General features: G+C 47.0%; 3 protein-coding genes across 4 annotated transcripts; 1 reads left to right on the plus strand and 2 right to left on the minus strand.

Annotated features, from left to right (window-relative positions):
- Nucleotides 1–841: 841 nt before the first annotated feature.
- On the minus strand, nucleotides 842–6,150 carry wipi1 (WD repeat domain, phosphoinositide interacting 1). Its single transcript, XM_076151495.1, has 12 exons — nucleotides 5,746–6,150; nucleotides 4,523–4,605; nucleotides 4,009–4,178; nucleotides 3,820–3,916; nucleotides 3,622–3,719; nucleotides 3,436–3,528; nucleotides 3,277–3,347; nucleotides 3,047–3,154; nucleotides 2,531–2,695; nucleotides 2,332–2,439; nucleotides 2,109–2,248; nucleotides 842–1,712 (listed from the first exon to the last, which is right to left on the minus strand). The coding sequence occupies exons 1-12, from the start codon at nucleotides 5,820–5,822 to the stop codon at nucleotides 1,591–1,593; spliced, it is 1,332 nt and encodes a 443-aa protein (XP_076007610.1). The 5' UTR covers nucleotides 5,823–6,150; the 3' UTR covers nucleotides 842–1,590.
- Nucleotides 4,599–14,054, plus strand: LOC143001743 (cAMP-dependent protein kinase type I-alpha regulatory subunit). 2 transcript variants are annotated; one of them, XM_076151499.1, is made up of 11 exons: nucleotides 4,599–5,040; nucleotides 8,713–8,931; nucleotides 9,389–9,559; nucleotides 9,695–9,786; nucleotides 9,888–9,949; nucleotides 10,039–10,085; nucleotides 10,533–10,691; nucleotides 10,783–10,843; nucleotides 10,966–11,087; nucleotides 11,363–11,444; nucleotides 11,538–14,054. In XM_076151499.1, the coding sequence occupies exons 2-11, from the start codon at nucleotides 8,758–8,760 to the stop codon at nucleotides 11,708–11,710; spliced, it is 1,143 nt and encodes a 380-aa protein (XP_076007614.1). In that variant the 5' UTR covers nucleotides 4,599–5,040; nucleotides 8,713–8,757; the 3' UTR covers nucleotides 11,711–14,054. The 2 variants fall into 2 exon arrangements, with proteins under 2 accessions (XP_076007614.1, XP_076007613.1); XM_076151498.1 differs by lacking the exon at nucleotides 4,599–5,040 and adding an exon at nucleotides 6,981–7,134.
- Nucleotides 14,055–15,160: 1,106 nt separating this feature from the next.
- fam20a (FAM20A golgi associated secretory pathway pseudokinase) lies at nucleotides 15,161–23,201 on the minus strand. Its single transcript, XM_076151683.1, has 11 exons — nucleotides 22,442–23,201; nucleotides 20,332–20,525; nucleotides 20,165–20,215; nucleotides 18,549–18,627; nucleotides 18,180–18,272; nucleotides 17,238–17,353; nucleotides 16,941–17,121; nucleotides 16,563–16,672; nucleotides 16,400–16,481; nucleotides 16,246–16,305; nucleotides 15,161–16,068 (listed from the first exon to the last, which is right to left on the minus strand). Exons 1-11 carry the CDS (start codon nucleotides 22,792–22,794, stop codon nucleotides 15,783–15,785), a joined length of 1,605 nt encoding a protein of 534 aa, XP_076007798.1. The 5' UTR covers nucleotides 22,795–23,201; the 3' UTR covers nucleotides 15,161–15,782.
- Between the last annotated feature and the right edge of the window lie 1,452 nt (nucleotides 23,202–24,653).

The raw sequence follows: 24,653 nt of genomic DNA on the forward strand, positions 1-24,653 counted from the left end.
GCTCGTCAGCCGTTTCCTGCTCACACACACACGCACACACATTATCAAGTTACATTTGTGACAATGCAGGTTTGTAGTATCGATGCCACTGCTGCTGCTATCGTCACTATCACAGCTGCATGTGCAAGTCCTATAGGATCCTTCCACCACGCGTCGCCGTTTAAAGAGTCTGAGCTGTTTCACTTGGCTGGATTAGCACACGAGGCCTTTTGACAGGTGCGCCCACGCTGTTTAAGCTCATTTTAAGTGCAATTCACCATTCAAGTAAAAATCCTGACGAAGGTTCTTTGTTTCTCTTGTTGCAAACCTTCCAAAACGGGCACATGTAATGTAAACAAACATAAAAGAAAATAGATTGTGAGTCTTTATATGTTAAAAATAATAATTCCCATCTGGTGCCGGCTTTGTAAAGAGGCTAAAGTACAGTATGGGTTAATGGCCTGCGCTTTAAATTAGTCAAATCACCCTTTTTTTATGATTAACTTACATCACATTTGCGAGGTGAGAATGAACCAAGAAGTTTAGAGAAGAAAAAAAACAAGTTTGCAAGAGAAAGTATTTTGTGAATTGCATTTAAAAAGCATTAAATTAGATTGAATGAAGCCTTAAATCAACCGTGACCCTCCAAACGCTCCCAGACTGCATCACTTCCTTTCTCTTGATGTCACTCTGATGCTGCATGAAGTGATCAGTCGTTCCAGTACTTTAACATGTATCATAACACCGATGTGTGTTTACTGTTGCTACAAAAATGAGCAGACGCCAGGACCCAGACGCACACAACGCTCTCAGGAGTGCTACAACTGCTTTGTCTTACATTAAATAATTTCTTTGTGGCGTCATCGCTTCGTTTATCATTATAATTTCTTTACCTTTAAACAAAAAGGCATGAAAATGTCTTTGGACCTTGAAACTGTGCTTTGTTACTAATGTAAATAAAACACAAATCCATAAATAAAAGCCTAAATATTTCTTCCATGCTGCCGTTTTAACTTTGTGTTGCAGAAAAAGTCACGTTTTGACACAAATTAAACAAATTTAGCCGATTCTTTTCTTTGACGTCTCTTTTAAGGGCAGGTTTATGAATGTGGCCCCTGGTTTCTCTCCACTGGCTGCAGGTCAAACCCGCCTGTCGTCTCCCGTATACAGGTGACTGCAGCTGGACTGTGACTGGACAACTGCTGGACCAATCACAGGCCGACTCTGGTCCCTAACGAAACAATACGCGATAATGTCGTGTGGAGAGGATTTGAAGGTTTTACAGAGGAAAGATGACATTTGTCATTGTATGTTTAACACTGATGTCTATGGGGAAATCTTTGGACGGTGTGTGAACCCAGAGAAAGGTTTCACTTTGTTTTGACCTTCCTGTCCTTTTTCAGGGGCGAGAAAGGACCGGAAGTTAGCGTTTCAGGCCAGCAGGGTGGTACGAGTGAGGAGGGACGGAGGTGGTTGTGCCATGAGGTTCTCAGCGTGTCTGGGATACGTCTGTCTGTCTGTCTGTCTGTTCATCTGTCTGTCTGTCTGTCCTCCCTGCTGACACTGAGTCTGGCCGTTTGCGTGGGCGTGCCGGGGTGAGGTTGGTGTCGGTCAGTTACCCTGGTTGCCGACCGGAGGGAACTCGTTCTCGTCGTCCAGACAGACGGGACCCTCGGCGAACTCGTGCTCTGGGATGACCTCGCCCTTCTGAGCGCCGCCATCCTCAGAGTATCCTGTGGAGAGCAGCTTAGTTTGAGCCACGTGTGTGTTCCCTCAGTGTGCTCCAAAGTGCTTCAACTGACATCAGGCACAGATATGTATGAACGTTTTGTCTTTAGGGTTGAAAGTTCTCTCACGTTTTTGCACAGAGATGAATCAAATCTGCAAACAAATCTGTCTTCTAAAGCACTAAACTAAAAAGCTCCTTTGTTAATCGAGCCTGACATATCATTTTTAAATATTCCTGATATTTTCCTGTAAACGAGGCATTTTAAAGCCACTCTGTTCGCTCAGAGCTCAGATAACAAGGAAACAAAGGGACGCTCAGAGGAGGAAATGGATTTTAGGTGTCACACTTACAGAGCATTGAGGCGGAAATAATCAGGCGATCATCAGGTCAAATACTTTACCCATGAGTGTGGTGGAGGAGGGCGGGGTGGAGGACAGAGCCACGGTGGCAGCGTAGGATTGGCTGGCTGGCTGAGAGACGCCATCCTCCAGTTTGTCCTCTTCACTCTGTTCCTCCAGGTCTTCATCACTGTCAAACAGCCTGTCGAACATAAACACACAAGTTAAGAAAAATCAAGGAGTCTACTTTTAATGTACAAGAGAAACACACACACTCACACACACCTGTGTTTTTGCACCAGGACACACTCCCCTCCATCCTGTGGGTCCACATTATAAATGTAGAAGAACCCATCTGAGGACGCCACCAGCAGGCGAGGGAGCTTCTGAATCCTGATGAGCACAAGAACACACGAAAACATGGGCAAAGACTACACACACACACACATTTTTAAGCGCATTTCCCTGTCGCTCTCTGTCTTACGTGGCCAGGGCGCAGATGTTCTTCAAGCCGAACATGTTGAGGCGTACGGTGGCAAAGGCTCTGTCCTGATGCATCATGTCTGACACCTGGGTGGGCAGGTAGGTGCTGGCCGCCGTGAACATCTTCCCCACGTAGGCGGACCAAGTGGGAGACTCCTCCTCTCCACTGGGAGCAGACAAAGCATCAGGACCAGCACACGTTTGATGGCCATACGTACGGCTGATGTAAGTCTGATTTGATATTAACTTATTTACAAATATGTTCATCACTGCCTCAGAAAGTGTTCTCCTATGACCTTTGACCCTCAATCGATTAGTGAATCACTCCTTTGTCTTTGTTCACACTCGTTCAAACAAAAGAAGCATTTTGAACTCATTCACGTGGCCGCTAGACTTGTGTCAGGCACATAGCTGACGGCTTTGAGACTAAACAATGAATTGATAGATAGAATAAAGAATATAATAAGGAAAAATGAACCAATCCCTCATTAGTGGCCTTGTGTGTGTGTGTGTTCACCTGGGGCTGTGCTGCTCCAGCTTAAAGATATGGACGGTCTCAGTGTTGCTGGAGGCACAAAGGAACTGAGCATCTGCACTGAAGGACAACGAGCTGATGCTGACATATCTGACACACACACACACACACACACACACATTCACAAAGCAGAGAAGGACATGACAGTTAGGATGTTGTGGTTTAGTTTTGCCGAATGTTTGTTTCTCTTCAGGAGGAATCTGATAGCAAACCTCTTCATCCCTCTGCGAAATTCAAACAACCGCTGTCCGTCAGGAACGCTGAAGACTCTGATAACAGTGCCCTAAAGAGGAGAAGAGGATTGGATGAAGAAAAGAGAAGGAGGAGTTCAAGAGAATGAACATAGAGAGGATAGGGAATTTGATTCTCACCTTCTCTGAGGCGCTGGCCAGTTTGGTGCCAGAGGCGTTGAAGGTGAGAGCTGCCAGGGGGCTGTCATGGGCCTGGATCAGCGTCACCGTGCTCTGAGAGACAAACAAGAGACAACACATCCGGACTGTGAGTTCCGGAGTGGATGACTTCAGCCGTAACGCCGGTTGCTAAGGCGGAGTTCTCACCAGGTTGTTGGCGTCGTAGACGATGATCTCCCCGATGGTGGCGTTGCCGGGGTACGCCAAGTAGGAGTTGCTGTGGTTGACGGACAGAGCGCAGAGACCTGGAAGCAGGAAGAGAAACCCTGCTGCTGTCAACACGGCCTTATTTAGATGATTTGAAAGGCAATTGGAGGTAAATATGTGATGTAAACAGGAGCGTACCTGAGGGGTTGGTGGGCGTGTTGAGCAGGGTCTTGAGCAGTTTCATGTCTTTGATATTGTGAATGTAGACGGACTCCTCCAGGCACACCACCAGCCTCTGCAGGGTCAGAGACACAGGAATGTATGGAAAGTTCAGTTTGTGTCGTGATATTCCCCAGGTAAACTCTCCGCCTGCATCCGTATGCTCACCTGTCTGTTGAGCCGCACAGAGAGGATGTTGTTGGAGTAGCTGTAGTTGCATATCTCTGTGCCTTTCTTGAAGTGGTAGACGTTCATCCGCCGCGGCATGGACAGACTGACCACCACCACCAGACTGCTGGAGAAGAGGCGCTCCACGATGTAGACATCTGGACACTCCACTGGGACACGGACAGGGGGTCAGAGCATCGTATCAACACTCCTCCAGCTCTCTCCTTCTCACACTGACTCCATCTCCCCTCCCCCCCCTCTCTCTCCCTCTCTTGTGTCATGTTTCTTTTGTTTACCCACTATATCCTGCAGAACAAGCTCGCCGTCACCCGTCTATGCTGCTGGAAACTTTGTATACCCAAGGTGAAGCTCAGATAATACCGTCTAGACTCCTAGCCTATCACTCTGCAGCTTGGATGCGACTCCGTGGCGTTCCTCCTCTGTTACTCACTGTAATCTAGACTGCTGGCTTTCTGTAGTACAGAAGGTGAAGTAGAGTTTGTTGCCATCTTACCTCCTTCATGGATGCAGTCCATTTTGTCCACCGCAGTGACTGAGAAGAGGCGGTAACCAGTCTTGGTGCCCACGGACAGAGAACTATTTCCCACACACACACACACACACACACACACACACAGTTAGACAATTAGTTCCATCCATCTATGTTGTGTTATTGCTGTGAACCCTGAACAACATTTGTCAAAGGATTTATGTTGTGATTGCATCATATTCCAACACACACATGGACACATACACACATAAAGTCAGACTTACACAGCTACACACACACACACACACACACACCAGATGAAATTGTGATTATAATATTATGTTACAAACTAAATAATATATGCAACTGTCTCTGCTGTGATGACATCATCTCTCTCTCGCTCAGGCTCGGAGCTCAGACTAGATTAAAAGCTGTTAATCGCTCCATCTTATCATGGTTGAAGGTCAACAGAGCAAAGAGGAGCAGTGAAGGCCCAGATGACTGTGTGGCCACCTGGAACACTTTACTGTCACCGCCTGCAGGTGAGATGTTTGTCCACACTTGCAACGGAAGAATTCAGATGTGTTTGTCTGTCGCTCCTTAGCCTGTAATTATCCTCCAAACAGGCCTCTTACAGCTATAAGGGGTTTGTTTATTTATTTACCCATTTTAAATCAATTAATCATGAATCATTTGATTTGTTTTAAATATTTCCATTTTATTACTATTTTATGCAGCTTTTAATATTATTAGTGCATATTTGTGTGCTCTAATCTTGTAGTCTCCATAATTAAACTGTTGTTAAATCAATGTTTACCTCCCTGCTTTACTTTTACTTTGAGACATAAGTAACATTTTCATTGATTTAGTGATTTTGAACCTCCTTTCGATTCTGAAGTGCATAAGCAGGATGGAGGAATGCGGGCTGAGGCTCGTTGGCGCCTCTGGGTAATGATGCGTATCATTACTCAGCAGGTATATTTACATTTACTCATCAGGCTTTACAGATTAACACAGTGGCCTACTTCACTTTTAGCTGTTGTGCGTCTAATGTGGAACTTTTTAATGATCCATCAGCGTGTTTTCGCCTCTGGAGCGACGCTCCCAGCACACACACAGCTTCACACTCGTTGTTGCTACAGCAGCAAATCCCCAGAGTATCATAAAAGGATATTGTTGCGACCGAAAAACAATTATGCAACAGTCAGGTGCATCAAGAAGATTGGCCCGGCCCGCAGGTCGCTTACGTGGTGTCCTGGTTAAACGAGGCACAGATGAAGGCTCGGTGCCCTGCCGGCCCGTCAGCTGCGTCCGGGGTCTCCATCCGAACCGCCGGTTTTCGTCCCGTCTAGCTGGACGAGGTCGGAGGCCTTGGGTTCGGGTCGATCCCCGCCGGAACCCGCTTCTCCCCTCCTCGGCTCCCCTACCCAAAGCGCCACGCTCGCACTCTTCGGGGAGAGGAACGTCCGGGCGGAATCAGACGCCAGACATGGTGCCCGAGAGAGATCTCTCACGTCCAAACATGAGATAAGATCAAAGGTAACAGGTCACGGGAGAGGAGTCTCGCTTTACTCGGACTAAACTGTTCTAATTATATTATTAACTTCCACCGTTCACACAACAAAACAAAAACAGCTGATGGGTGGATACGTCACCCGCAGATTCATCGCCATTGGCCAATAGGAGCCGGCCAGGCCCTCCTTTGCGTCATTTCTATTGGTCGAGCCGTATAAAACCCCTGTTCGATTCGATGACATACAAGTCCATTATATAAGCCCCGCCTCTTTGTTTTTGTGCTGTGTTGATTGGTCACGTTTTCCTTCAGTCTCATCACGAGGAAATGTTTTGATAATTTCATTGGTTAAAAGGCGTATGAAGCTTTTTTGTTTGCACTGCTAGTCTATGCAAGAAGGTAGTTTGTTACATCTACGAAGACTTAAATTCAAATGAGATTGTTTTTATCAAACCTGTACACAAATCGTCCACAAACACACATTATCATATAACAATAATTCACCAGTCTTACACCCATTCACTTATTTTTTAAGTCTTTGCCGTTTTTGCCGTATACTTACACTTCATTTACTTAATGCACAGGATTGACACTGTATGACCACGATACATTGTTGTTGTAAGACTCTAATGCTTGTATCATAAAATGGACTGAAGTGAAGCCCAGGAAACAAATGACCCATACAGATGAACCTTTGCATATTTCGACACATTTCTAGTATAAATAATGTGGGAAAACTGTTCAAAAGAAGAAGAAATGAGCAAATAAGCGAAGAAGCTTCATGTTTGAAGCGAGCAGCGAATATTCCTGCTGTGAAACACCGACCGATCCTCAATCAGATATCAATCGATTTCTTTTCTCTCAATTATTGCATTGACGTCAGGGTTTCCGTGCGGGCCTCTTTAAGGTTGCCAGGGGTTACGAGCTCACATGTCAGAGCGAGCAGGATTGACGTCACTGCCGGGCGCTGATTGGTTCACAGCCGTATCCGGTGGGGCAGCGGTCCAGGGCTCGGGGAAGAAAAAAAAATCGAAGCGAGGAAAATCTGCTAACGGTTCGGTTTGAGAGCGATATACCATCCCGAGTCACTATCGAAGGACTCGGCAGGAATTCCCAGGTCCTTGTGAGTAGCTGTTCGCGTCCCCTTTTCAAACATATGACCTCTGCACGGGTAAAATGTGTTTCCTCCGTCTTGCGTTTGTTTATGATAGAGCTCAAGATGGCGTCATTAGACGAGAGCTTTGCCTTTGCACGAAGCTAGCGAGCTAGGATCCAAACCGCAGCCTTTAAACGCGTAAACCGCCGTAAAAACCAGGCAAACCGACGCCTTAAAGCTTAATATCTACGTGCATGCGGTGTTTGTAAGGCAATGTTACATAATGGAGGTGTAGTTTCGGTGTCGGTGTGCCTGGTGTGTCAGCCTGTAGGCTGCTGGTGAAGCCTTCCTCACTAACACTGTAACAAAGACAGGACGTTTGCTTTATCGCTGCTTTTTCGCCCGTAAAAGCGACAAAATGTGTCTAAAAACGGCCTTCACATGTAGTTATTTTTTAAACTTAGCTATCGTATTATATTTTCAGTTGTCTAGCAAGGTCATGCGTGCATTACCGTGTTTTCTCTCATTTAATTTGCAGTTTGGTGAGAGATTGAGCCGTAGAAGAAGAGTGTGCTAGTTTCACCAAAACCAGGGATTTTACTTTGAAAATTATCAACGCGGGTGTAAAGATTTAAGACTTCTTCACGTCCTGTCTTAAACGTTAACTCTTAAATAATGTCTCCTGTTAAGTTCAGACGAAGACGAGCAGAACAAGTTTAGTGAGCTGCAGTGAAACGCCGCTGATTAGATTTGATCTCAATCCCATCAAACTGCAGGCTGGACTGGTGTGTGTGTGTGTGTGTGTGTGTGTGTGTGTGTGTGTGTGTGTGTGTGTGTGTGTGTGTGTGTGTGTGTGTGTGTGTGTGTGTGTGTGTGTGTGTGTGTGTGTGTGTTGCAATTACACACTGCTGGGATTTTCCCTTTGTCATAGTGATTATTCCACATCAACAATCTGTCTTTTAAATGATTAGATTAATTGCGTAAGGCATGAAACGTGAGAATGTTGCCAATAATTTTTATTTGAATTTTCAGTGACATTAAATTAAAAATCAGCACCGCCTCGCATTTAAGGACCTGAAACCAGCAAGTGTTTGGGAGTTTGGACATAAATATCCGAAACAATTAATTAATTATTCAATTTGTCAGTGTCAGTTAACTACTCAGTTATCAGATGAATTGTCTGCGTGTGAGATTTACTGGCTCTTGGTTAAGTGTGTGTTTAATGGAGGCCCGGGGTGTTGACAGTCACAGCAGTCACCGTCTCTGTCTCCTTATTCAGACAGGTTACACACTTCAGCGGTTTTGGCTACACAGACCCAGATGCTGGTCGTGTCTGGGTTTGTTGTCTAGTCAGAAATGTGCGATGGCATCATGTGACCGGTTTCTGCCCCTGCCGCTCCGAAGCGGTCGGGCTGCATAACGCCAAAACAACACCCCGTCTCTCTGTGCTTTCTCACTGTGCCTCTATTTTTCTCACTCCCTCTCCTTTGTGTGTGTGTGTCCATTTCACAGCACTTCCTCTGTGTCGCTCTGTGGAATCGACTAAATGCAAATCCACCGCGCTTTTCTGTAAAATCACTCGCCTTTCCTTTCTTTCCTCTCCAGTCCAGAGGTTAAGAGGTCACAGAGCAGGGGTTAGCAGTTGTCGTCATGGCGTCGGGAAGTACGAGCAGCGAGGAGGAGCGGAGCCTGAGAGAGTGTGAGCAGTATGTGCAGAAACACAACATTCAACAGCTGCTGAAGGACTGCATCGTACAGCTGTGCACCTCCAGGCCAGAGCGGCCCATCGCCTTCCTCAGGGAATACTTTGAGCGGCTGGAGAAGGTGGGTGCTACCGGGACGCCTTTCCTGTTTGGTGGGCAGAGAGCAGATGATTGTACACTGAAAGCAAAGACTCACACAGGTCCTCCATGCCTGCGGCTCATTGCAGCCTGTTACACTTCCTCGACTTCACTCACACACAGCAGCACATCTCTGGTGAAATCAGATTGTTCGGGTCTCGGCACCAAAGATGTCACAGTGATTAACAGCAAACATTCTCAACCACTTCCTGTTTCGTTTGTTTTCAATTAACGTGCCAAACATGTGATGGTTGTGTGTGCGGCTTGTATTCTGCATCTCAAGCAGCAGATACATCTGGTCATATATAGGGAACATTTTGGCCGATAATTTTAGTTGTCTTATTTTCTTACTATCTCATAAATCTGCAGTGTAAATAAACCCTCCTGGAGTTGAACGCACTGACGTTTGTTGACCCCGTTCCGTTCCCCATCTCTCCCAGGAGGAGGCCAAGCAGATCCAGAACCAGCAGAAGAACAGCTCATCCCGCTCAGACTCTCGGGATGAGGAGGTCTCCCCACCCATGAACCCCGTGGTCAAGGGCCGCCGGCGGAGAGGAGCCTTCAGCGCAGAGGTTTACACAGAAGAGGATGCAGCCTCTTACGTCAGAAAGGTAGAGGGACACACAACAAACACACCAGCAGCTTCAGTGTCAACCCGGAGTGGAGCAACACTTCACTGTGATCGTACTTTGCTAACATCTTCAGTGAAAATGAGCCAGATGGTCTTCTGTCTGTTGTACTCCAAGGTCATTCCGAAAGATTACAAGACGATGGCGGCCTTAGCCAAGGCGATTGAAAAGAACGTGCTCTTCTCACACCTGGACGACAACGAGAGGAGGTAACCATCTTACAGGAAGTTTGTTTCCACAGGTCTTGATAAAGATGATGAAGTGCATTAAACTCGGTGGATAACAATCAAAATCTTGTCTTCTGTTCCAGCGACATTTTTGATGCAATGTTTCCAGTCACCTACATCGCCGGGGAAACTGTTATTCTGCAGGGTGAGTGACACTCCTGCACGCTGCTGTTTAGGTTAATAGAAGTGAACAGCCTGGTTGTGGTGTTGACTGAGACATTTTACTCCACACAGGTGACGAAGGCGACAACTTCTACGTCATTGACCAGGGAGAGATGGATGTGAGTACCTTGATTTCGCTCCTCGGTCTTGTTTGTAGTTTCTGGTTGATCTGTCTGACCTCATATTCATGATCACGTCCTCTTCGTTAAACCCCAAGCTAAGTCTATTTCCTTTCACGTCAACATTGTGGTCAAATGTGACTCTGGCGCCCCCCGGTGGTGACTTTTGTTATTGGACGTTCAACGTGTTTGACTTGTCTTGTTCCCGGTGGATCGTTGGGCAGCTGGACTTGCCAGTAAAGACTTGAAGATGTTTCACCTCTCATCCTAAAGGCTTCTTAAGCTCCCGGAGAAGGGTGGGGATTCTCAGGTTTAACCCCTTGTGGTGTCATAGTCAGGGTTGTTGATGCTCCTGATTAGTCCTCGGATGAGAAGTGAAACGTCTCCGTGACCCGGACAACTGCCTGCCTTCCCATATGCCGGTGCTAATCTCCCTGCTTCTGCCAGGTGTACGTGAACAACGAGTGGGTGACCAGCATCGGGGAGGGGGGCAGCTTCGGCGAGCTGGCTCTGATCTACGGCACCCCGAGGGCGGCCACGGTGCGAGCCAAGACCAACGTCAAGCTGTGGGGCATCGACAGAGACAGCTACAGGAGAATACTCATGGTGAGGACATGTTGTTTCTTACATTCTGACATCTTTACGTAATCTGTTGACGTCCATGTTGCTGAAAGACTTCCTCTGTCTTCCTCTGCAGGGGAGCACTTTGCGAAAGAGGAAGATGTACGAGGAATTCCTCAGGAAAGTTTCCATCTTAGGTGAGTGTTTGGAGGCATGGCTGCTGCTCTGTATTTGCTCTGTTATTCCCCAAAAAGAACCCTTTAAGAATATCCATAAGATGCTTAGTTAACTTAAACGGTCTGGTGTTTGTCCCGCTCAGAGTCTCTTGATAAATGGGAGCGCCTGACGGTGGCCGACGCCCTGGAGCCCGTCCAGTTTGAGGACGGACAGAAGATCGTGGTGCAGGGAGAGCCGGGAGATGAGTTCTTCATCATCCTCGAGGTAGAATCACTCACTCAGGCATGCCGTTTCTATTCCAGCACCACAGTTGAGGCTTTAACGTTACGATGTCAAGGAGCTAAGAATAACACATCACGTATAAAGCTCAAGAAGCTGAATGAAGCTCTGTCTTCATGTCATGTGCCTGTAAATGACTTGGAACGTTCCTTATGGATGACTGCAGTCCTGTCTGAGCCTACACGCCCTCTAGTGGTGTTGGTGATCATGAACATTGGCCTTTGTTAAACACTAAAGACGAGTGTGTGTGTGTGTGTCAGGGTTCTGCAGCTGTGTTGCAGCGTCGCTCAGAGAACGAGGAGTTTGTGGAGGTTGGGAGGTTAGGACCTTCTGACTACTTTGGTAAGTCACCTTAAGAAGACCTTTATGTTGTTTCCCTCAATTCTAGATTCTTTGTGGTGCGACGCTCATTCTTTGTGTGTGTGTGTCGCCCAGGTGAGATCGCCCTGCTGATGAACCGCCCCCGCGCCGCCACCGTGGTCGCCCGCGGCCCCCTGAAGTGCGTGAAGCTGGACCGGCCTCGCTTCGAGCGCGTCCTGGGTCCCTGTTCGGACATTCTCAAGCGTAACATCCAACAGTACAACAGCTTCGTCTCGCTCTCCGTCTGAAGGGGGCGTTGCCGCCCACCCCTCACCCTCTCCACACGCCCCCCTCCTCCCTCCTTTTAGACCCAGGGTCCACCAATGCAATTTGCTTTTCGTCACTTTCTTCTTCTTCTTCTTCTTCTCCTTTCCGTTGGCTTGCCCCCGTTTCTGTTTGACACAGGTTGAATCCGTTGTTCCTCCCTCGGTCACCACGCTGTGACTTTTTTAGCCATTCACCAGCGCTTGTACCAGCTGCTGTACGCTACCTTGTAGGCACAGTTACATGATATGTTACCTATGTTATATATGTATTTGCTGGTTATGCTTTTCCTTTTTTAGACTCAACCTTAAAGATAAAGCAGGATTGTCAGGAGATCCAAAAGACTTCAGGGTCTCAGACTGATGAGACAATCAAACTTTGGGCGCTCGCGGCGAATTTGTCACAGGCTTACGTCTTAGATCGGTTCAGTAGAGCGAACGGAGGAGAGCTGCTTCCTTGTTTCAGAGTTTCCTTCGGAGGCGTCGGCGAGCTCGATCAGATTGACAGTTTAAAAGCAGAACGGAGCGACCGTAGGAGGCAGGAAGCGCACGGTGGCGTCTGGGGTGGTTCATAGGTCACAGGTTGGGCTCCGCCGGTTCCTTTTGGTTTCCTTTCGATCGGTCGATGAAGAATCCGTTTTGCTTAGTCGGAGAGAGCCTGTACAACGTTTTTCTGTTCTTGTGCAGCGACCAGGCTAGTGCCAAATGTTGATTATACCGTCACAATGCAAAGATGCATCGCCGTGGAGACGGAGCGTGTGTTTTTTGGAGCTCCAAACAGGAAGTAGTTTCGACCCTCGTTGTCCTCTAGTTGGTAGAACAACCATACAAGAACTGCCTTGACTACTCTGAGGAAAAAGTTAAAAAAAATATAAATAACAAGAAAAAAATCTATAAATAAATAAAGTATTATGTGTATTTCAGTATTCAGACTTTTTCAGTATAAACCAAATAACTTGGTCACTCTTCTGCTATGGTTTGTAATCAAATGTTATCATAGTATAGTTCAAATGATTCTAGATATGTTATCATCATTGACTAAAAGATAAACTAATGTTTTGGCTATGGTTTGGAGTGATGTTGATCTTTAAAAAATCTGTTTATCTGTCTTTTGTAAACACTTATTTTTCCATAAATTCTATTTTAGGTGTCCAGTGCCACAAAGTAAATAAATGCTTCTTCTGTCAACTGACGAAACAGTATGTAACTGTATTGTGTAACACGTTTTTAAAAAGTAGGCTCAGATGGGTACATTTACATTTACAACGTTTATTGAAGTGAAGAAAAAAAAAATCGACTCGATTGAGGATTGTGAAGTATTTCAGCGTCTAGAGCGTCACAGGCGAGCTGACAGAGCGGCGGCCAGAGGCGTTTAGCCGGCAGAGAGTGAGCGGATATTTATTTCAAGTGTGTCTTTGCTTCTGCCTATCGAAAAAGCCGAGCGTCTTTTCATCAGAGTAGCTTGTGATCTGTTCTCTATGCTTACTCGGCACGATGTGTTAGGCCCTCCAGTGATCCGGTGTGAATGGACACGTGTGTGTGTGCGTGTTAATAACCCACCCCCTCTCCCCTCCCATGGGTGTGTGTGCAGAAGCAGGAGCTTTGTCAGATATTTGGTTTTGTTCCTCCCCGGCTTTGACTGCTTCATGATTATCTAGATGGCATCAAATATTATAAGTCTTGTCTTTTTTTAAAAAGAACTTTACTAACTCCCAGGCTTCATTCCTGCCTCAGAGAAATGATCTGTAAACCGCCGTCTGTGTTGGAAAGCTTTGTTGTCGTTCCATTTTCTGTTACAGTCTCCATTCTTAAGAATTTACAAAAAGGCTCCCACTTTGGTGCCAGAGAAGAAGAGAATGTTTGCTCATGGGCACCAGTTGTTAAATGGTTCTCCGTCTCTTGGCCGTTACCTGTTGGCAGTTCCTTGTGGATTCGTTTGTCCCGTTTGTCCCGATCTGCAGGGAAACCACGCCTGCAGGGGTCCGGGGGGGTTTGACGCAGTTTTCCTCAGCATATTGTTTTCATGTAAATAGCAGCAGCAGCAGCAGCGTCGTCATCTGTTTGAGTCCAAATATTCTTAGCCACCGCAGTCGTCCCGGTTTGCCTTAGCTGACCTAACCTGGGCTCTCAGTAGTCGTCAGTCACTCCTGCTAGCCCGACCTTCAGTGAGTTTGTTAGGCCTTCAGCACAGAGCTGCAGGCGATCAGAGGACCATTGTTTTTCTATTCTACCCTGTATTCAGTTTGACCTCCTGTATGTGCAAACACGTTTATCCTTTTGGTATAGATTGTTCCAGATGGCAGTTTAAGCAATAAAAAGTCAAAAATAATTGGTTTGTCCGAGTTTTTGTCGTGTTGCAGCGTAGTTTATGCTCCTTAATATAGATCTATAATATTACTGGAACCTCCCTGGACTCAGGTGCAGAGGCATTTAAGTGTAATATGGTATTTGTCCACAAGGGGGAGACATGCTTCAAGTAGAGAAAAGCCTGATTTCCACATTAATTCATGCACATAAACATCTAACTCACTTTTTTCCTGCATAATCTTAATATTTAAATGTTTTATAAGTAATAAATATGTGCTTTGTCACTCTTTCTTCCCTTTAAGGTTGTTATGATGTTAAACAGCTTGTTATCCCATGTGCTGATCATTGAGAGTTCAGCTTTTGTGTAATTAATACTAATTACAGGAAGTGTTTGTCTTTAACAATGAGCCGGTTGGAGGATCAGACACTTTGTACCTGCTGACACGTTATAAAATGAAGCTTGTCGGCCTCCTAACCTTCATGCATCTGGACTGGGTAAGCGTGGGATCTCTTAAAAATAGCTGTGGTTGTGTGTTTCGCTTTGCATCACACACACACACACACACACAAATCTGGAGCGTATTAAGTTTGTAGCGCAAGAACAAAAAGGTTAACAGAGGGCGAAGCTCAGTCACGCTCATGAAATGCATCTTAGAGGTTTGTCATGGCCGCGTGTTTGGCTGGCTGCAGACTTGTTAGGGCGGAGTGAGATGATGGGTTTAGGGTAACCAGTGTGTGTGTCTCAGCCTGTTCTGGGTGATGTAAAAGCATTTAAAGGCTCTGATGAGACAGAAGAGGATTAGATGTCTGGAAAACGAGGTGGAGCATTGTTGAAGGGTGTTTAATCAGAGGCAGCACTTTTCCCTGGGCAGACACACACACAGACACACACCACTGTAATTCCACCGTCATTGTCACCACACAGATCACTTTATTTCCACTTTTAACATCACATGGACACAAAAATTGCACCTGAAGTCACAAACAATCATCATAACTGATTATTGATTATTATTGAGTCCAGATCAGGTTTCCAGTGCCTCATGTTAAATGTTGTTGCTCCCATTAGACGCTTAGAAACAGAACTTCCAACCTTAATCTGTGCCACCATGTGTGCCACCAGTGGTACTCGGAAATCTTGTCAGGGATTCCAAACATCTGGAATTGATGGAAATTCGGTTGTTGTGGCCAATTACCCACAATTAAGATGGACTCGCGCTGTAAAGAGCAGTTGAAAACACACACACACACACACACACACACACACACACACACACACACACACACACACACACACACACACACACACAGGGGTTTCTGTGTGTTTTCATAAATTCAGTGATTTGCTCACATGTTGACAGTTTGCGGTTGATGAGTAACCAGAAGTGACGATGTGAATCCAGCATGAACCTGGAGTCGCCCTCATGTTCTCTACGTGCTCATGGTTTATTCAAACACTGAAACAGAATCCATCACCATGAGAGGAGGAAGAGGACAAAGATCAGACGTGATTCAGTCACATGTGCGATTGGTATCCAAACCGAGGCTTCAAATCCCTCTGATGTCCATCCTGAACCTCCACACTGAGATTCCCAGTTCCTCTCCCAGACGACTTTCCCGTCTCCTCCATCTATGGCCCGACACCTTAAATCTGCTCCGTCTAAATCTTGTGTTCCCCGAAGATGAGAGCTTCAATTTGAAGTCTTCTGCAGCACATAAGGGATCCCTAAAGTGTCTCTGTCCTCCTCTGTTACCTGACCTTTGACCCCTCTGTGCTGAAGTAGTGTTCCATTGCTTGATTGTGATCTGCGGAGGCGATGAAGTCCCCGGTGATTACTTCGTCGTTGCCCAGCCTCCGGATGCAGTGGCCGACCGCTCGGAGGACCTTCAGCAGCCTGCGGTCCAGCGCTGACAGGTGGGGCTCAGTCAGGATGGGCCACAGAGCGTCTCCCTGCAGAGACTCCCTCATCACGTCGCTGAGTCTGAACTTAGGCTGAGCCAGGAGCTTCAGACGCAACAGTGTGGAACGCTTGATCCTGAGGGAGGAGAGGGAGGGAGAGTTACAAGAACAATGTTTGCAGATATGACATAAATAATGTCTCAAAAAGCACGGATCACATTTGATTGATCGCTTGATTGATTTGGTGATTGACGATGGCAGAAACAGAAAGGACCAGGCTGACCCTCACTGCCCTGATGACATCATAACTCACATGCAGCACTGAGTCAGCGGGGTCAGGATGGACATCTCGTCTTGGGAGTGCTTCCCAAACCTGAGGGCAGGATGTGACATCACACCATCAGCAGCACGTATCATCATTACATCATCACAATAAGCAAACGTTTGTGACCGTTTGGTTTCCTCACCCTCTGGCGTTGTCCAAGTGGAGGAGGAATCCTTCATCGCCAAACTTGGTGAAGATCTCATAGTGGTGTCTGTCCATGTTACCTGGAACAGAGAGACATTCCAGGTAAAGAGACTTTCTGGAGACGAGAGGACGTGTGGGGACATGATAAGAGGAGATGATACCTGTTAGGAAGTCAAAGATGGACATGTCGATGATGTTGAGGAGTCTGTTGCCTGAGCTGTAGGGATGAATCATCCTCAGTCTCTCACAGTACGACTGATTCACTTCCCACCTTCAAAACAGACAGAAGAAGAAGAAAGCAGGGCTGATTCCATCAAAAATTACTCATTCAATTCTCCTACATTTCCCACGATTCCCCTCAGTCGCTCCCTTTGATGATGACATGATTAGGCGACCAGACAACAAGCAGCAACAAGGTAAGGTGTGTTTACTTTTAGTCAGAATCTGAATCTGTGAGCTAACAAACAGCAGCACCTCCTCCAGGTCTGAGTATAAGAAATCTAATCCTATCCTTCCTTTATGACAGGCTGAGCTCTTACGCTTCCTTTTTGGTGAAGTCGTAGGATCTTGACCAGGGGTTTTGGATGGAGACCCTGGGCGCGATGCTGAGGCCGGGCAGGTAAGCAGCCAGCGAGCCCTCCAGCAGGTCAGGACCCCCACACACAGCATATTCAGTCTTACACATGTACAGGCACTTGGCAAAGAAGCAGGTGTTGTTGGCTGTAAGGGGGAAGCAGAGCAACAAGGCCCAACACAAACAGAGCTGGTGTAAAGTTATAAGAACATATAAGTTTTTGTAAAATTAAAGGTCTTGACATGTCATGAGAAGCTGTTACCAGGGGAGACGAAGAAGACGCTGCGCAGGTCTTCGTTGAGCGTGATGTGGAGGATTTCTCTGGTGACGTTCACCCGCCTGCCAGCCACCGGCGGGACCCTCCGGAAGTCCAGTATCCTGATAACAAACAGGTACACACACAAACACACACACACACACACACTTTATCAGTTCAATTCACACCTCCACACTTATAAACACACACACTCCTCTGAGAATGATCTTAACCTTCATCTTCATGGCCTCCACTCGGTCTTAAATCATTTACAGTGCCGGCAGCTTCGACCCCGACCCCCACCTCCCCGCCCCACACACACACTCTCAGACACTTCATATTTCAGTCAGAATAACAGTAATCAGACAATAATCAGCACGTGCGGCTGAATTGCTGCTTCTTCAATCGTCTGCATTCCACAACTGCTGATTATGGGCCATAATGACACACACACACATGAACAGACACACACACACATGAACAGACACACTAACCCCAGCCTGACTCAGACCCGATTGGATGGTCTGTTACTGATCCAGATCCAGACTATGAGCGTGGATTTGAGCAGATAAGACTTTGATCAATATCATTTGAGTGATTTGTTGACGTGGCTCTCCTGGCGTCTGTCTGCTGCGGTGGAGTGATGACTTATCGTGGTGTGTGTGTCTGTGTGTCTGTGTGTGTGTGTGTGTGTGTGTGTGTGTGTGTGTGTGCAGCTCCTTAATGACACCGTCTCACTCAGATGAGCAGTTTGAAACGCTGAGCAGGGAAAACCAGGCGTCGCAATCCCTCAGAGGCCAGCTGCCGTGTGTGTGTGTGTGTGTGTGTGTGTGTGTGTGTGTGTGTGTGTGTGTGTGTGTGTGTGTGTGTGTGTGTGTGTGTGTGTGTGTGTGTGTGTCTGTCTGTCTGTCTGTCTGTCTGTCTGTCTGTCTGTGTGTCTGTGTGTACCTGTCCAGGTGAAAGGCAGCGATCTCTGCGTTGTGTCTCTGCAAGTCCACAAAGTAGAAGACATTCTCTGGAGTCTCTTGGTCCCTCTGCTGCCTGACACACACACACACACACACACACACACACACACACACACACACACACACACACAAAATCAGGCCGTAGTAATCAGTTTGCTACAGTATCAACAGAGGCTCTATAGCAAACACTATACACACACTCTACTTTCCTTTACTGTGTGTGTGTGTGTGTGTGTGTGTGTGTGTGTGTGTGTGTGTGTGTGTGTGTTTGTTTGTTTGTTTGTGTGTTTTATATTGTCTGAAGCTCTCTGGAGTGTGTTGGATCAGCACCCAGAACTCGGGGCCTCACCTCATGGGCTTGAACATGGCTTTGCCCATGTTGCTCATCTTCAGAGCCAGTTTCAGATTGTGTCCGCTGGGCTTCACCACTGTAGATTAGAGAGAGGGGGGCGGGGGGGGGGAGAAAGAGAGAGAGAAAGAGAAGGGGGAGAGAGAGAGAGGAATAGAGAAGTTTGCATCATTGTGAAAGTTTGTTTGCCTCATGTTTGTGTTGTGAGCAGACATCTCCTCCCACGTTTGCTCTGTCAGCTGCAGGAGTCTGGAAGCAAACAGCAGCCGAACACAAACCTGCCCAACGACAAAGCAAACAAGGCGCCAGGTGACTGAACAGGTTTTGTGAGTTTTCATCTGATGCTCCTCCGGCTGCTCTGGGGAGCTGTGGAACATTTTCTCCAGATCTGCCTGTTCCCAGCGATAAAGTAATTAGGGGTTGGTCACAGCTTGGGCTTTGCTCTCTCAGCCGCCCGCGTTCCTTCCTCTCTGTCTGGCTGTGTGTTATGTCACAGCAGTAGGCCAGACTCACCACACACACGCCACCCCTGCTGCGCTCTATGGAATTCCAGCGTATTAATAGTTTACAATCGTACAGAGGCTTTGGCATGGTGACGGCTTTTGGGGAGTAAATCAAAGGGGAGTGAGCTGGCAGACACACACACACACACACACACACACACACACACGCCCGCCCATGTATGTTTGGCTGAAATAATGAGAAAGTCTTGTGCAGTTTTGTTGCTTTTCTTCTTGGCACTTTGCTGTGTTTGTGTGGTCGGATGGATACAGTATATTGTGCTCAGAATATAACAGAGAGAGAGAGAATGATACCTCCAACAAGCTGATAGTAGAGGACCTGGTTTGCTTTGTTTGTTTGTTATTTTGAAGATCTGGATTCTTTACATATGAGGTATAAAGCTGTGTCACGTCCTAGAATCCCAAGCAGCTTCACATCTGTCCTGATCTAGACTTTAATAATCATAAATCAGGCATATTAATCCCATAACTCTCATAAAGTGGACCCTGTTTCAGATCTGAATAACTTTTTTTTCTTAAGACAAATGAAGCAATGAAGCAGCGTTATTACTGCGGCTCCTTACGCTTTATGTAGGTCGGTGTAGTCTTAGAATGTGACTGATTGTTTGGAGCAGAGTTTGGCCCTGGCAGAGATCTGCATGATGGCCACATTCACAATCATTCTGATTATTTGTCTGCAGCTCGATTGACAATAGATTTCAGTGACATTGTGATGTTTGATGAGCATTGATTGCCTTTATCGGCATATAATGGATCTTTGAACATTGTGTGATGTCATGGGTGCGGTTTGCTTGTGAGTTTGTCTACACACACACACACACACAGATTTTAAACATGTTAATATGTGATATCGGAGCCAAATGAAAACAAATTCCTCCCTATCACAAAGACAGCAGTGTGTTTGTGTCTGACAGAACACACACACACACACACCCAGAGACAAAGGCTCCAGTCACACAGACGCGGAACATAAAACACGAGCCGCACAGCACGAGAGCAGAGAAGAGACGAGACGACAAGAGATAAGAACAGAGGCAACATGGAGACAGAGACGGAGACAGAGACAGAGGAGACGTCAGGGACATCATCACATACCTTCAGTGCAGTCACACTCTCCTCTCAGGGCCTTCTCATCCTGAGTGTAATCTGTAGCACACACACACACACACACACACACACACACACACACACAGTTAGAACATATGGACATCATACCTCTGTCCATCATACATGTGTCCCTCATCCCTTCATCCATCCATCACCTGCATTAATGAGGGTCATATTCTTCATGTCCTGCAGGAGCTTTAGGACCATGGGGCCATCCCGGGAGTACAGAGCGTAGCGGTTGATGCCCTTGTGGAAGGTGAGCCAGCTGGCAGAGGGGTCAAAGGTTGCCTCATGTTGGATCACAGTGACGTTGGTGGCAGCCGCTGCCTTGCTGTAGTACTTCATGGTCCTGCAGGGTTAGGAGCAGAGCAGAACATGAACGCTGTGTGACTTCAATAAGCCATGACATGATGGCTGAAGCTGCTTCTTCCTCTTTAATTAAAGTGATACAGATGCAACATTACCTGGTTTTCATTCATACTAGGTCACTAACATTGTTTCCTTTTGTCAGTTGCAGCATTCTGGAGATATCTGACATTCAGATCTCAGATCTGTCGGCCAGGGAATCCACAAGAGTCTATTTAACGGAATGAGTGTCACTTTAAGTCGTCCCTCCCACCTTTCTTTCACTGTTTTGACCCTTTCCTCCCTCCTTGTCTTGTCTTGTTTCAGTTCTTCCATGTTTCCTTCCACAAATAGCCTGAAATTCCTGCCTAAATATAAATACGCTAATGAAATCTAAAGCAACACTCATTAGTCCTCCTCTCTCTTCTCCTCTCCTCTCCTCTCCTCTCCTCTCCTGTCCTCTCCTCTATACTTACAGCTTGTGCAAGAATAAGCGGAGACCATAAACAAATAAGCCTGTGGCAAGTGGGACACCGCACGGCTCTGGGCTGACCAGGCCGAGCAGATCGGTCATCTCCGTACACAAACAAACTCCATCACAGGCCGGACGCAACGCTCAGATAACAGAGCGGAGAGATATAAATACTGTATGTTTCTGTTCTTCACTTCTCCTGCCAAGCCATCAGTCATCACGCCAGTAAAGACAGTGGATAACAACATGCACACACACTCACACACACACACATGCAGGTGGATAAGAGAAGCAGTGTTGAACTTTCTAAACTGAGCCTGATGTTTGACAGAAGAAGCTCTGACGCCCCTGTTGTGCTTTTGTTGGCCGGTTGCAAGATGTTGCAAGACTGAAAAACAAGCCTTCAGGGTGAGCATTGTTTTTACGTGCACATTTATAATGCAGCCGAGAGAGAGACAGAGCGGACAGAGAGAGGGAGAGAGAGAGAGAGGGATCCATTGCTCATATTTCTTCTTATTTTCCAGCGTGAGAGCCCAAACTCTGTATCTCTCAGTGGGAGTGCACCGAGTCAGGAGAGACAGACGGACTCACACGCCAAGTCAGCGACGGCTCCCGCAGATTAAGAGGAGTAAGAGCCGCTTTAAGTCCCTGTTTACCTTTTAGCAGAGCCTTCCAGACGCTCGCGCTCAGAATGACATGTTTGTGAGCTCTCCTGCTCCACATTAAACGTTTATGACGCACGCTTCACACAGCGTTTATTGGCTTTATGAAAATGACTCCGAACGCCTCAGAGCAAACATTTGGGAGCGCTCCCCCACGTCCTGATGTCTGTGGGCGTGTGTGAAGAAACCTATGAATGTGCGTGTGTGTGTGTGTGTGTGTGTGTGTGTGTGTGTGTGTGTGTGTGTGTGTGTGTGTGTGTGTGTGTGTGGTGGGGCTGGCGCTCTCAGCTGTAATGTCAGCGACCCTGCACTTTGATCACAGTCAAGCCTCAACACGTGTTTCACAGCCAGTTTCATTAAATATGAAGCCATACTTCTCTTTGCAAAAAGTGTGTAAATCTGCAGTCAGACGTGTTTGATTGATACTTAGACTTTATCTCTGATTACATTTGACTTGATAAGCATCTCTGACAAGCTTGTAAATGACAGATTAGGTCTAACAAATGAGTGTGTAAGAGTGATCAAGACTAAAGGATGAAGAACGACAGAATACTTCAACTTTTTCCCCAAAAATACTAATCACAATATTTGTTCTACGTAGCAGATTTCTTTGCACTTTTTATAATAAAGTAAACCTGTGAGAACCTAACATGCATTTAAAATATTTTCTCAAATTTTTTTAAGTTTTCCTCCTCAAACAATCGATTCTTTAGAAACATAAATAAATGTCATTTTATTTCATTTGATCCTTATTTGTCTCTGCGTTGCCCGGCAGGTTGTACTGACCTTCCCCAGCGTGACACCTTCTTCTTGTAGTAGTCCATCAGCTGCTCCTCCTGCAGCAGGAGCTCCCACAGCTCCAGCACAGGAGTCTGGATGTTGTAGAGCGGGTGAGCGAAGAGCCTCTGCAGTTTGGACCCCTGCTCGTCTTCATCTTCCACAGGGTGAAGCGCGGCGGTGACCAGGGGTGTCCCGGAGGTCCGGTTGGGGAGGGTGATGTTGTCCAGGCCGCAGGAGCAGTAGAGCTCCGGCTCCCGTCCAAGCCCTCTGCTCCACAGCTTTGGCAGGAGGACGAAGTAGAGGTCAGCGGAGAAGAGGACTGTGAGGGTCGCCGCCAAGAAGACACGATCTCTCCTCATCGTTACACACAGAGAGAGGGAGAGGGAGAGAGGAGAGAGGAAGAGTCTAGAAAAAAACAAACAAGAAAGCACAACGTGAGTCAGCGCTCCGGTGTGTGTGTGTGAGGCATCACTTGTGGGCTGCCTCCACTCTCACACACGGCCAGGCAGAGGCGAGAGGTAAGCACAGAGAAGGCTGGTCCAAGTCTCTCTCTCTCTCTCTCTCTTCCTCCCTCTGTCTCTTGCTCGCTGTGTGTGTGTGTGTGTGTGTGTGTTTCAGCGTGAGTGGAGCTGTTCATTCCAGCCGCCTCACTTCTCCTCCTCCTCCCTTGGCAGGAGCTGAAGAGAGAGCCGAGCTGACCCCGAGCATGTGTGAGCAACAGGCTCTGACAGTTTGGCTGCTTCCAGGGACCTCCTGGAACCAGCGTGCGCGGGAGGTGTGTGTGTGTGTGTGTGTGTGTGTGTGTGTGTGTGTGTGTGTGTGTGTGTGTGTGTGTGTGTGTGTGAGTGTGTGTATGTTTGCAGGTGAGTACACAAACATCAAATGACATCTAATCGTTTCTAGATCTAGATCGTTGGAGATCTGCGGTGAGAGGGTGTGAAGAAGCACGCACACACACACACACACACACACACACACACACACACACACACACACACACACACACACACAAGCACACACACACACACACACAGAGCAAGAGGGTTAAAGCAGAAGTTGTTGGAAGCAGGAAGGGGCGGAAACTTTTCTTATCAACACAGATCTGAATGAAACCTACTCTGAAGCAATACATTAGTGTGTGTGTGTGTGTGTGTGTGTTTGTATTTTGTCTCGTTGCTCTACAGCTGCAGGTCCAAGTCCAGGTTGTGTTTGCACGTGTGTGTGTGTATAAACTGGCTGCCTCTTTATTTGCAATCCGTTTTAGTGAGACAGGGAAAATGGGGCATGTGTGTGTGTGTGTCTGTGTGTACATGTGAGTGTTTAGATATACTTTCTGTGTGAGTAAATGTGACAAGTCTCTGTGTGCGTGTGTGTGTGAGTAACGCCATTTGACTCGCCTCGTCTCCGGCCCTTTGTCCTCTTTGTCCCGGCGTTCCAGCATGAAAGGTGTGAGGTTTGTATTGGATTCCCTCTCCTGTGTCATCCTCCTCCCATCTCTTCCTCAGCCACTCCCCTCTCTCTCACTCACTCTCTCTCCTCTCTCTCCTCCTCTCACCTGTTACCTCTCTTCCTCTTCTCGCTCCTCCCTCCCTCACTCACTCAGTCTGCTTTCCTCTCCAGGCAAAATTCCCAACTGCTCTATTTTCCTTCCTCCCATTCAGACAAACATACGCAAACCCTGTCAGACTGGACTTTAGAGAGACATAAGTTTAGAGGGGAGGAGGAGGAGAAGGAGGAGGTGGAGATGTCGGGGGAGTAAAGCTTTAAAAACGAGGAAGAGCGTCACCTTCTCTTTGGCACTTCTTCCTCCAGAAAACATCTATAAATTACGTTTCCCGTGTCTGAAGATCACTCCGGGGCTTTTCCCAGCCTGCATCTGCGCTGTTGTTACTGTGGTATTTTGGAACATCTGTCATGTGTTTGTGTGCGTGTGCGTGTGTGTGTGTGTGTGTGTGTGTGTGTGTGTCTTACTCTCTGGGGTGTTTTACGCCCTCTGAAGAAGAAAACAGGCTGAGAGAGAGAGAGAGAGAAAGAGAGAGAGAGAGAGAGAGAGAGAGAGAGAGAGAAAGAGAGAGAGAGAGAGAGAGAGAGAGAAAAAGAGAGAGAGAGAGAGCCTTTGCTGATGTTGGAAATTAGTGAAAGTGGCTTTATAACCCGTGATTAGGCAGATTACACAAGCGCTTCTGTTTTGTCTCTCTCCCTTTCTCACACACACACA

Source organism: Genypterus blacodes, unplaced genomic scaffold (assembly GCF_046128005.1).
Source record: "Genypterus blacodes isolate CSIRO-AG114 ecotype Tasmania unplaced genomic scaffold, CSIRO-AGI_Gbla_v1 ptg000055l_1, whole genome shotgun sequence".
In the NCBI taxonomy this organism is placed as follows: Eukaryota; Metazoa; Chordata; class Actinopteri; order Ophidiiformes; family Ophidiidae; genus Genypterus; species Genypterus blacodes.

Bases quoted from the DNA above. Each gene is read 5' to 3' on its own strand.
- fam20a (XM_076151683.1), bottom strand. From the start codon at position 22,794: ATGAGGAGAGATCGTGTCTTCTTGGCGGCGACCCTCACAGTCCTCTTC. The intron at 18,628-20,164 runs GTATGTGATGAT...TCTAATCTACAG, and splicing joins AGAGTGTGACTGCACTGAAG to TGGTGAAGCCCAGCGGACAC. The intron at 16,673-16,940 runs GTAAGAGCTCAG...TCTGTTTTGAAG, and splicing joins GACTTCACCAAAAAGGAAGC to GTGGGAAGTGAATCAGTCGT.
- LOC143001743 (XM_076151499.1), top strand. From the start codon at position 8,758: ATGGCGTCGGGAAGTACGAGCAGCGAGGAGGAGCGGAGCCTGAGAGAG. The intron at 9,950-10,038 runs GTGAGTGACACT...TACTCCACACAG, and splicing joins GGAAACTGTTATTCTGCAGG to GTGACGAAGGCGACAACTTC. The intron at 11,445-11,537 runs GTAAGTCACCTT...TGTGTCGCCCAG, and splicing joins AGGACCTTCTGACTACTTTG to GTGAGATCGCCCTGCTGATG.
- wipi1 (XM_076151495.1), bottom strand. From the start codon at position 5,822: ATGGAGACCCCGGACGCAGCTGACGGGCCGGCAGGGCACCGAGCCTTC. The intron at 3,917-4,008 runs GTGAGCATACGG...CTGACCCTGCAG, and splicing joins CTGTGCGGCTCAACAGACAG to AGGCTGGTGGTGTGCCTGGA. The intron at 3,155-3,276 runs GTTTGCTATCAG...TGTGTGTGTCAG, and splicing joins TTTCGCAGAGGGATGAAGAG to ATATGTCAGCATCAGCTCGT.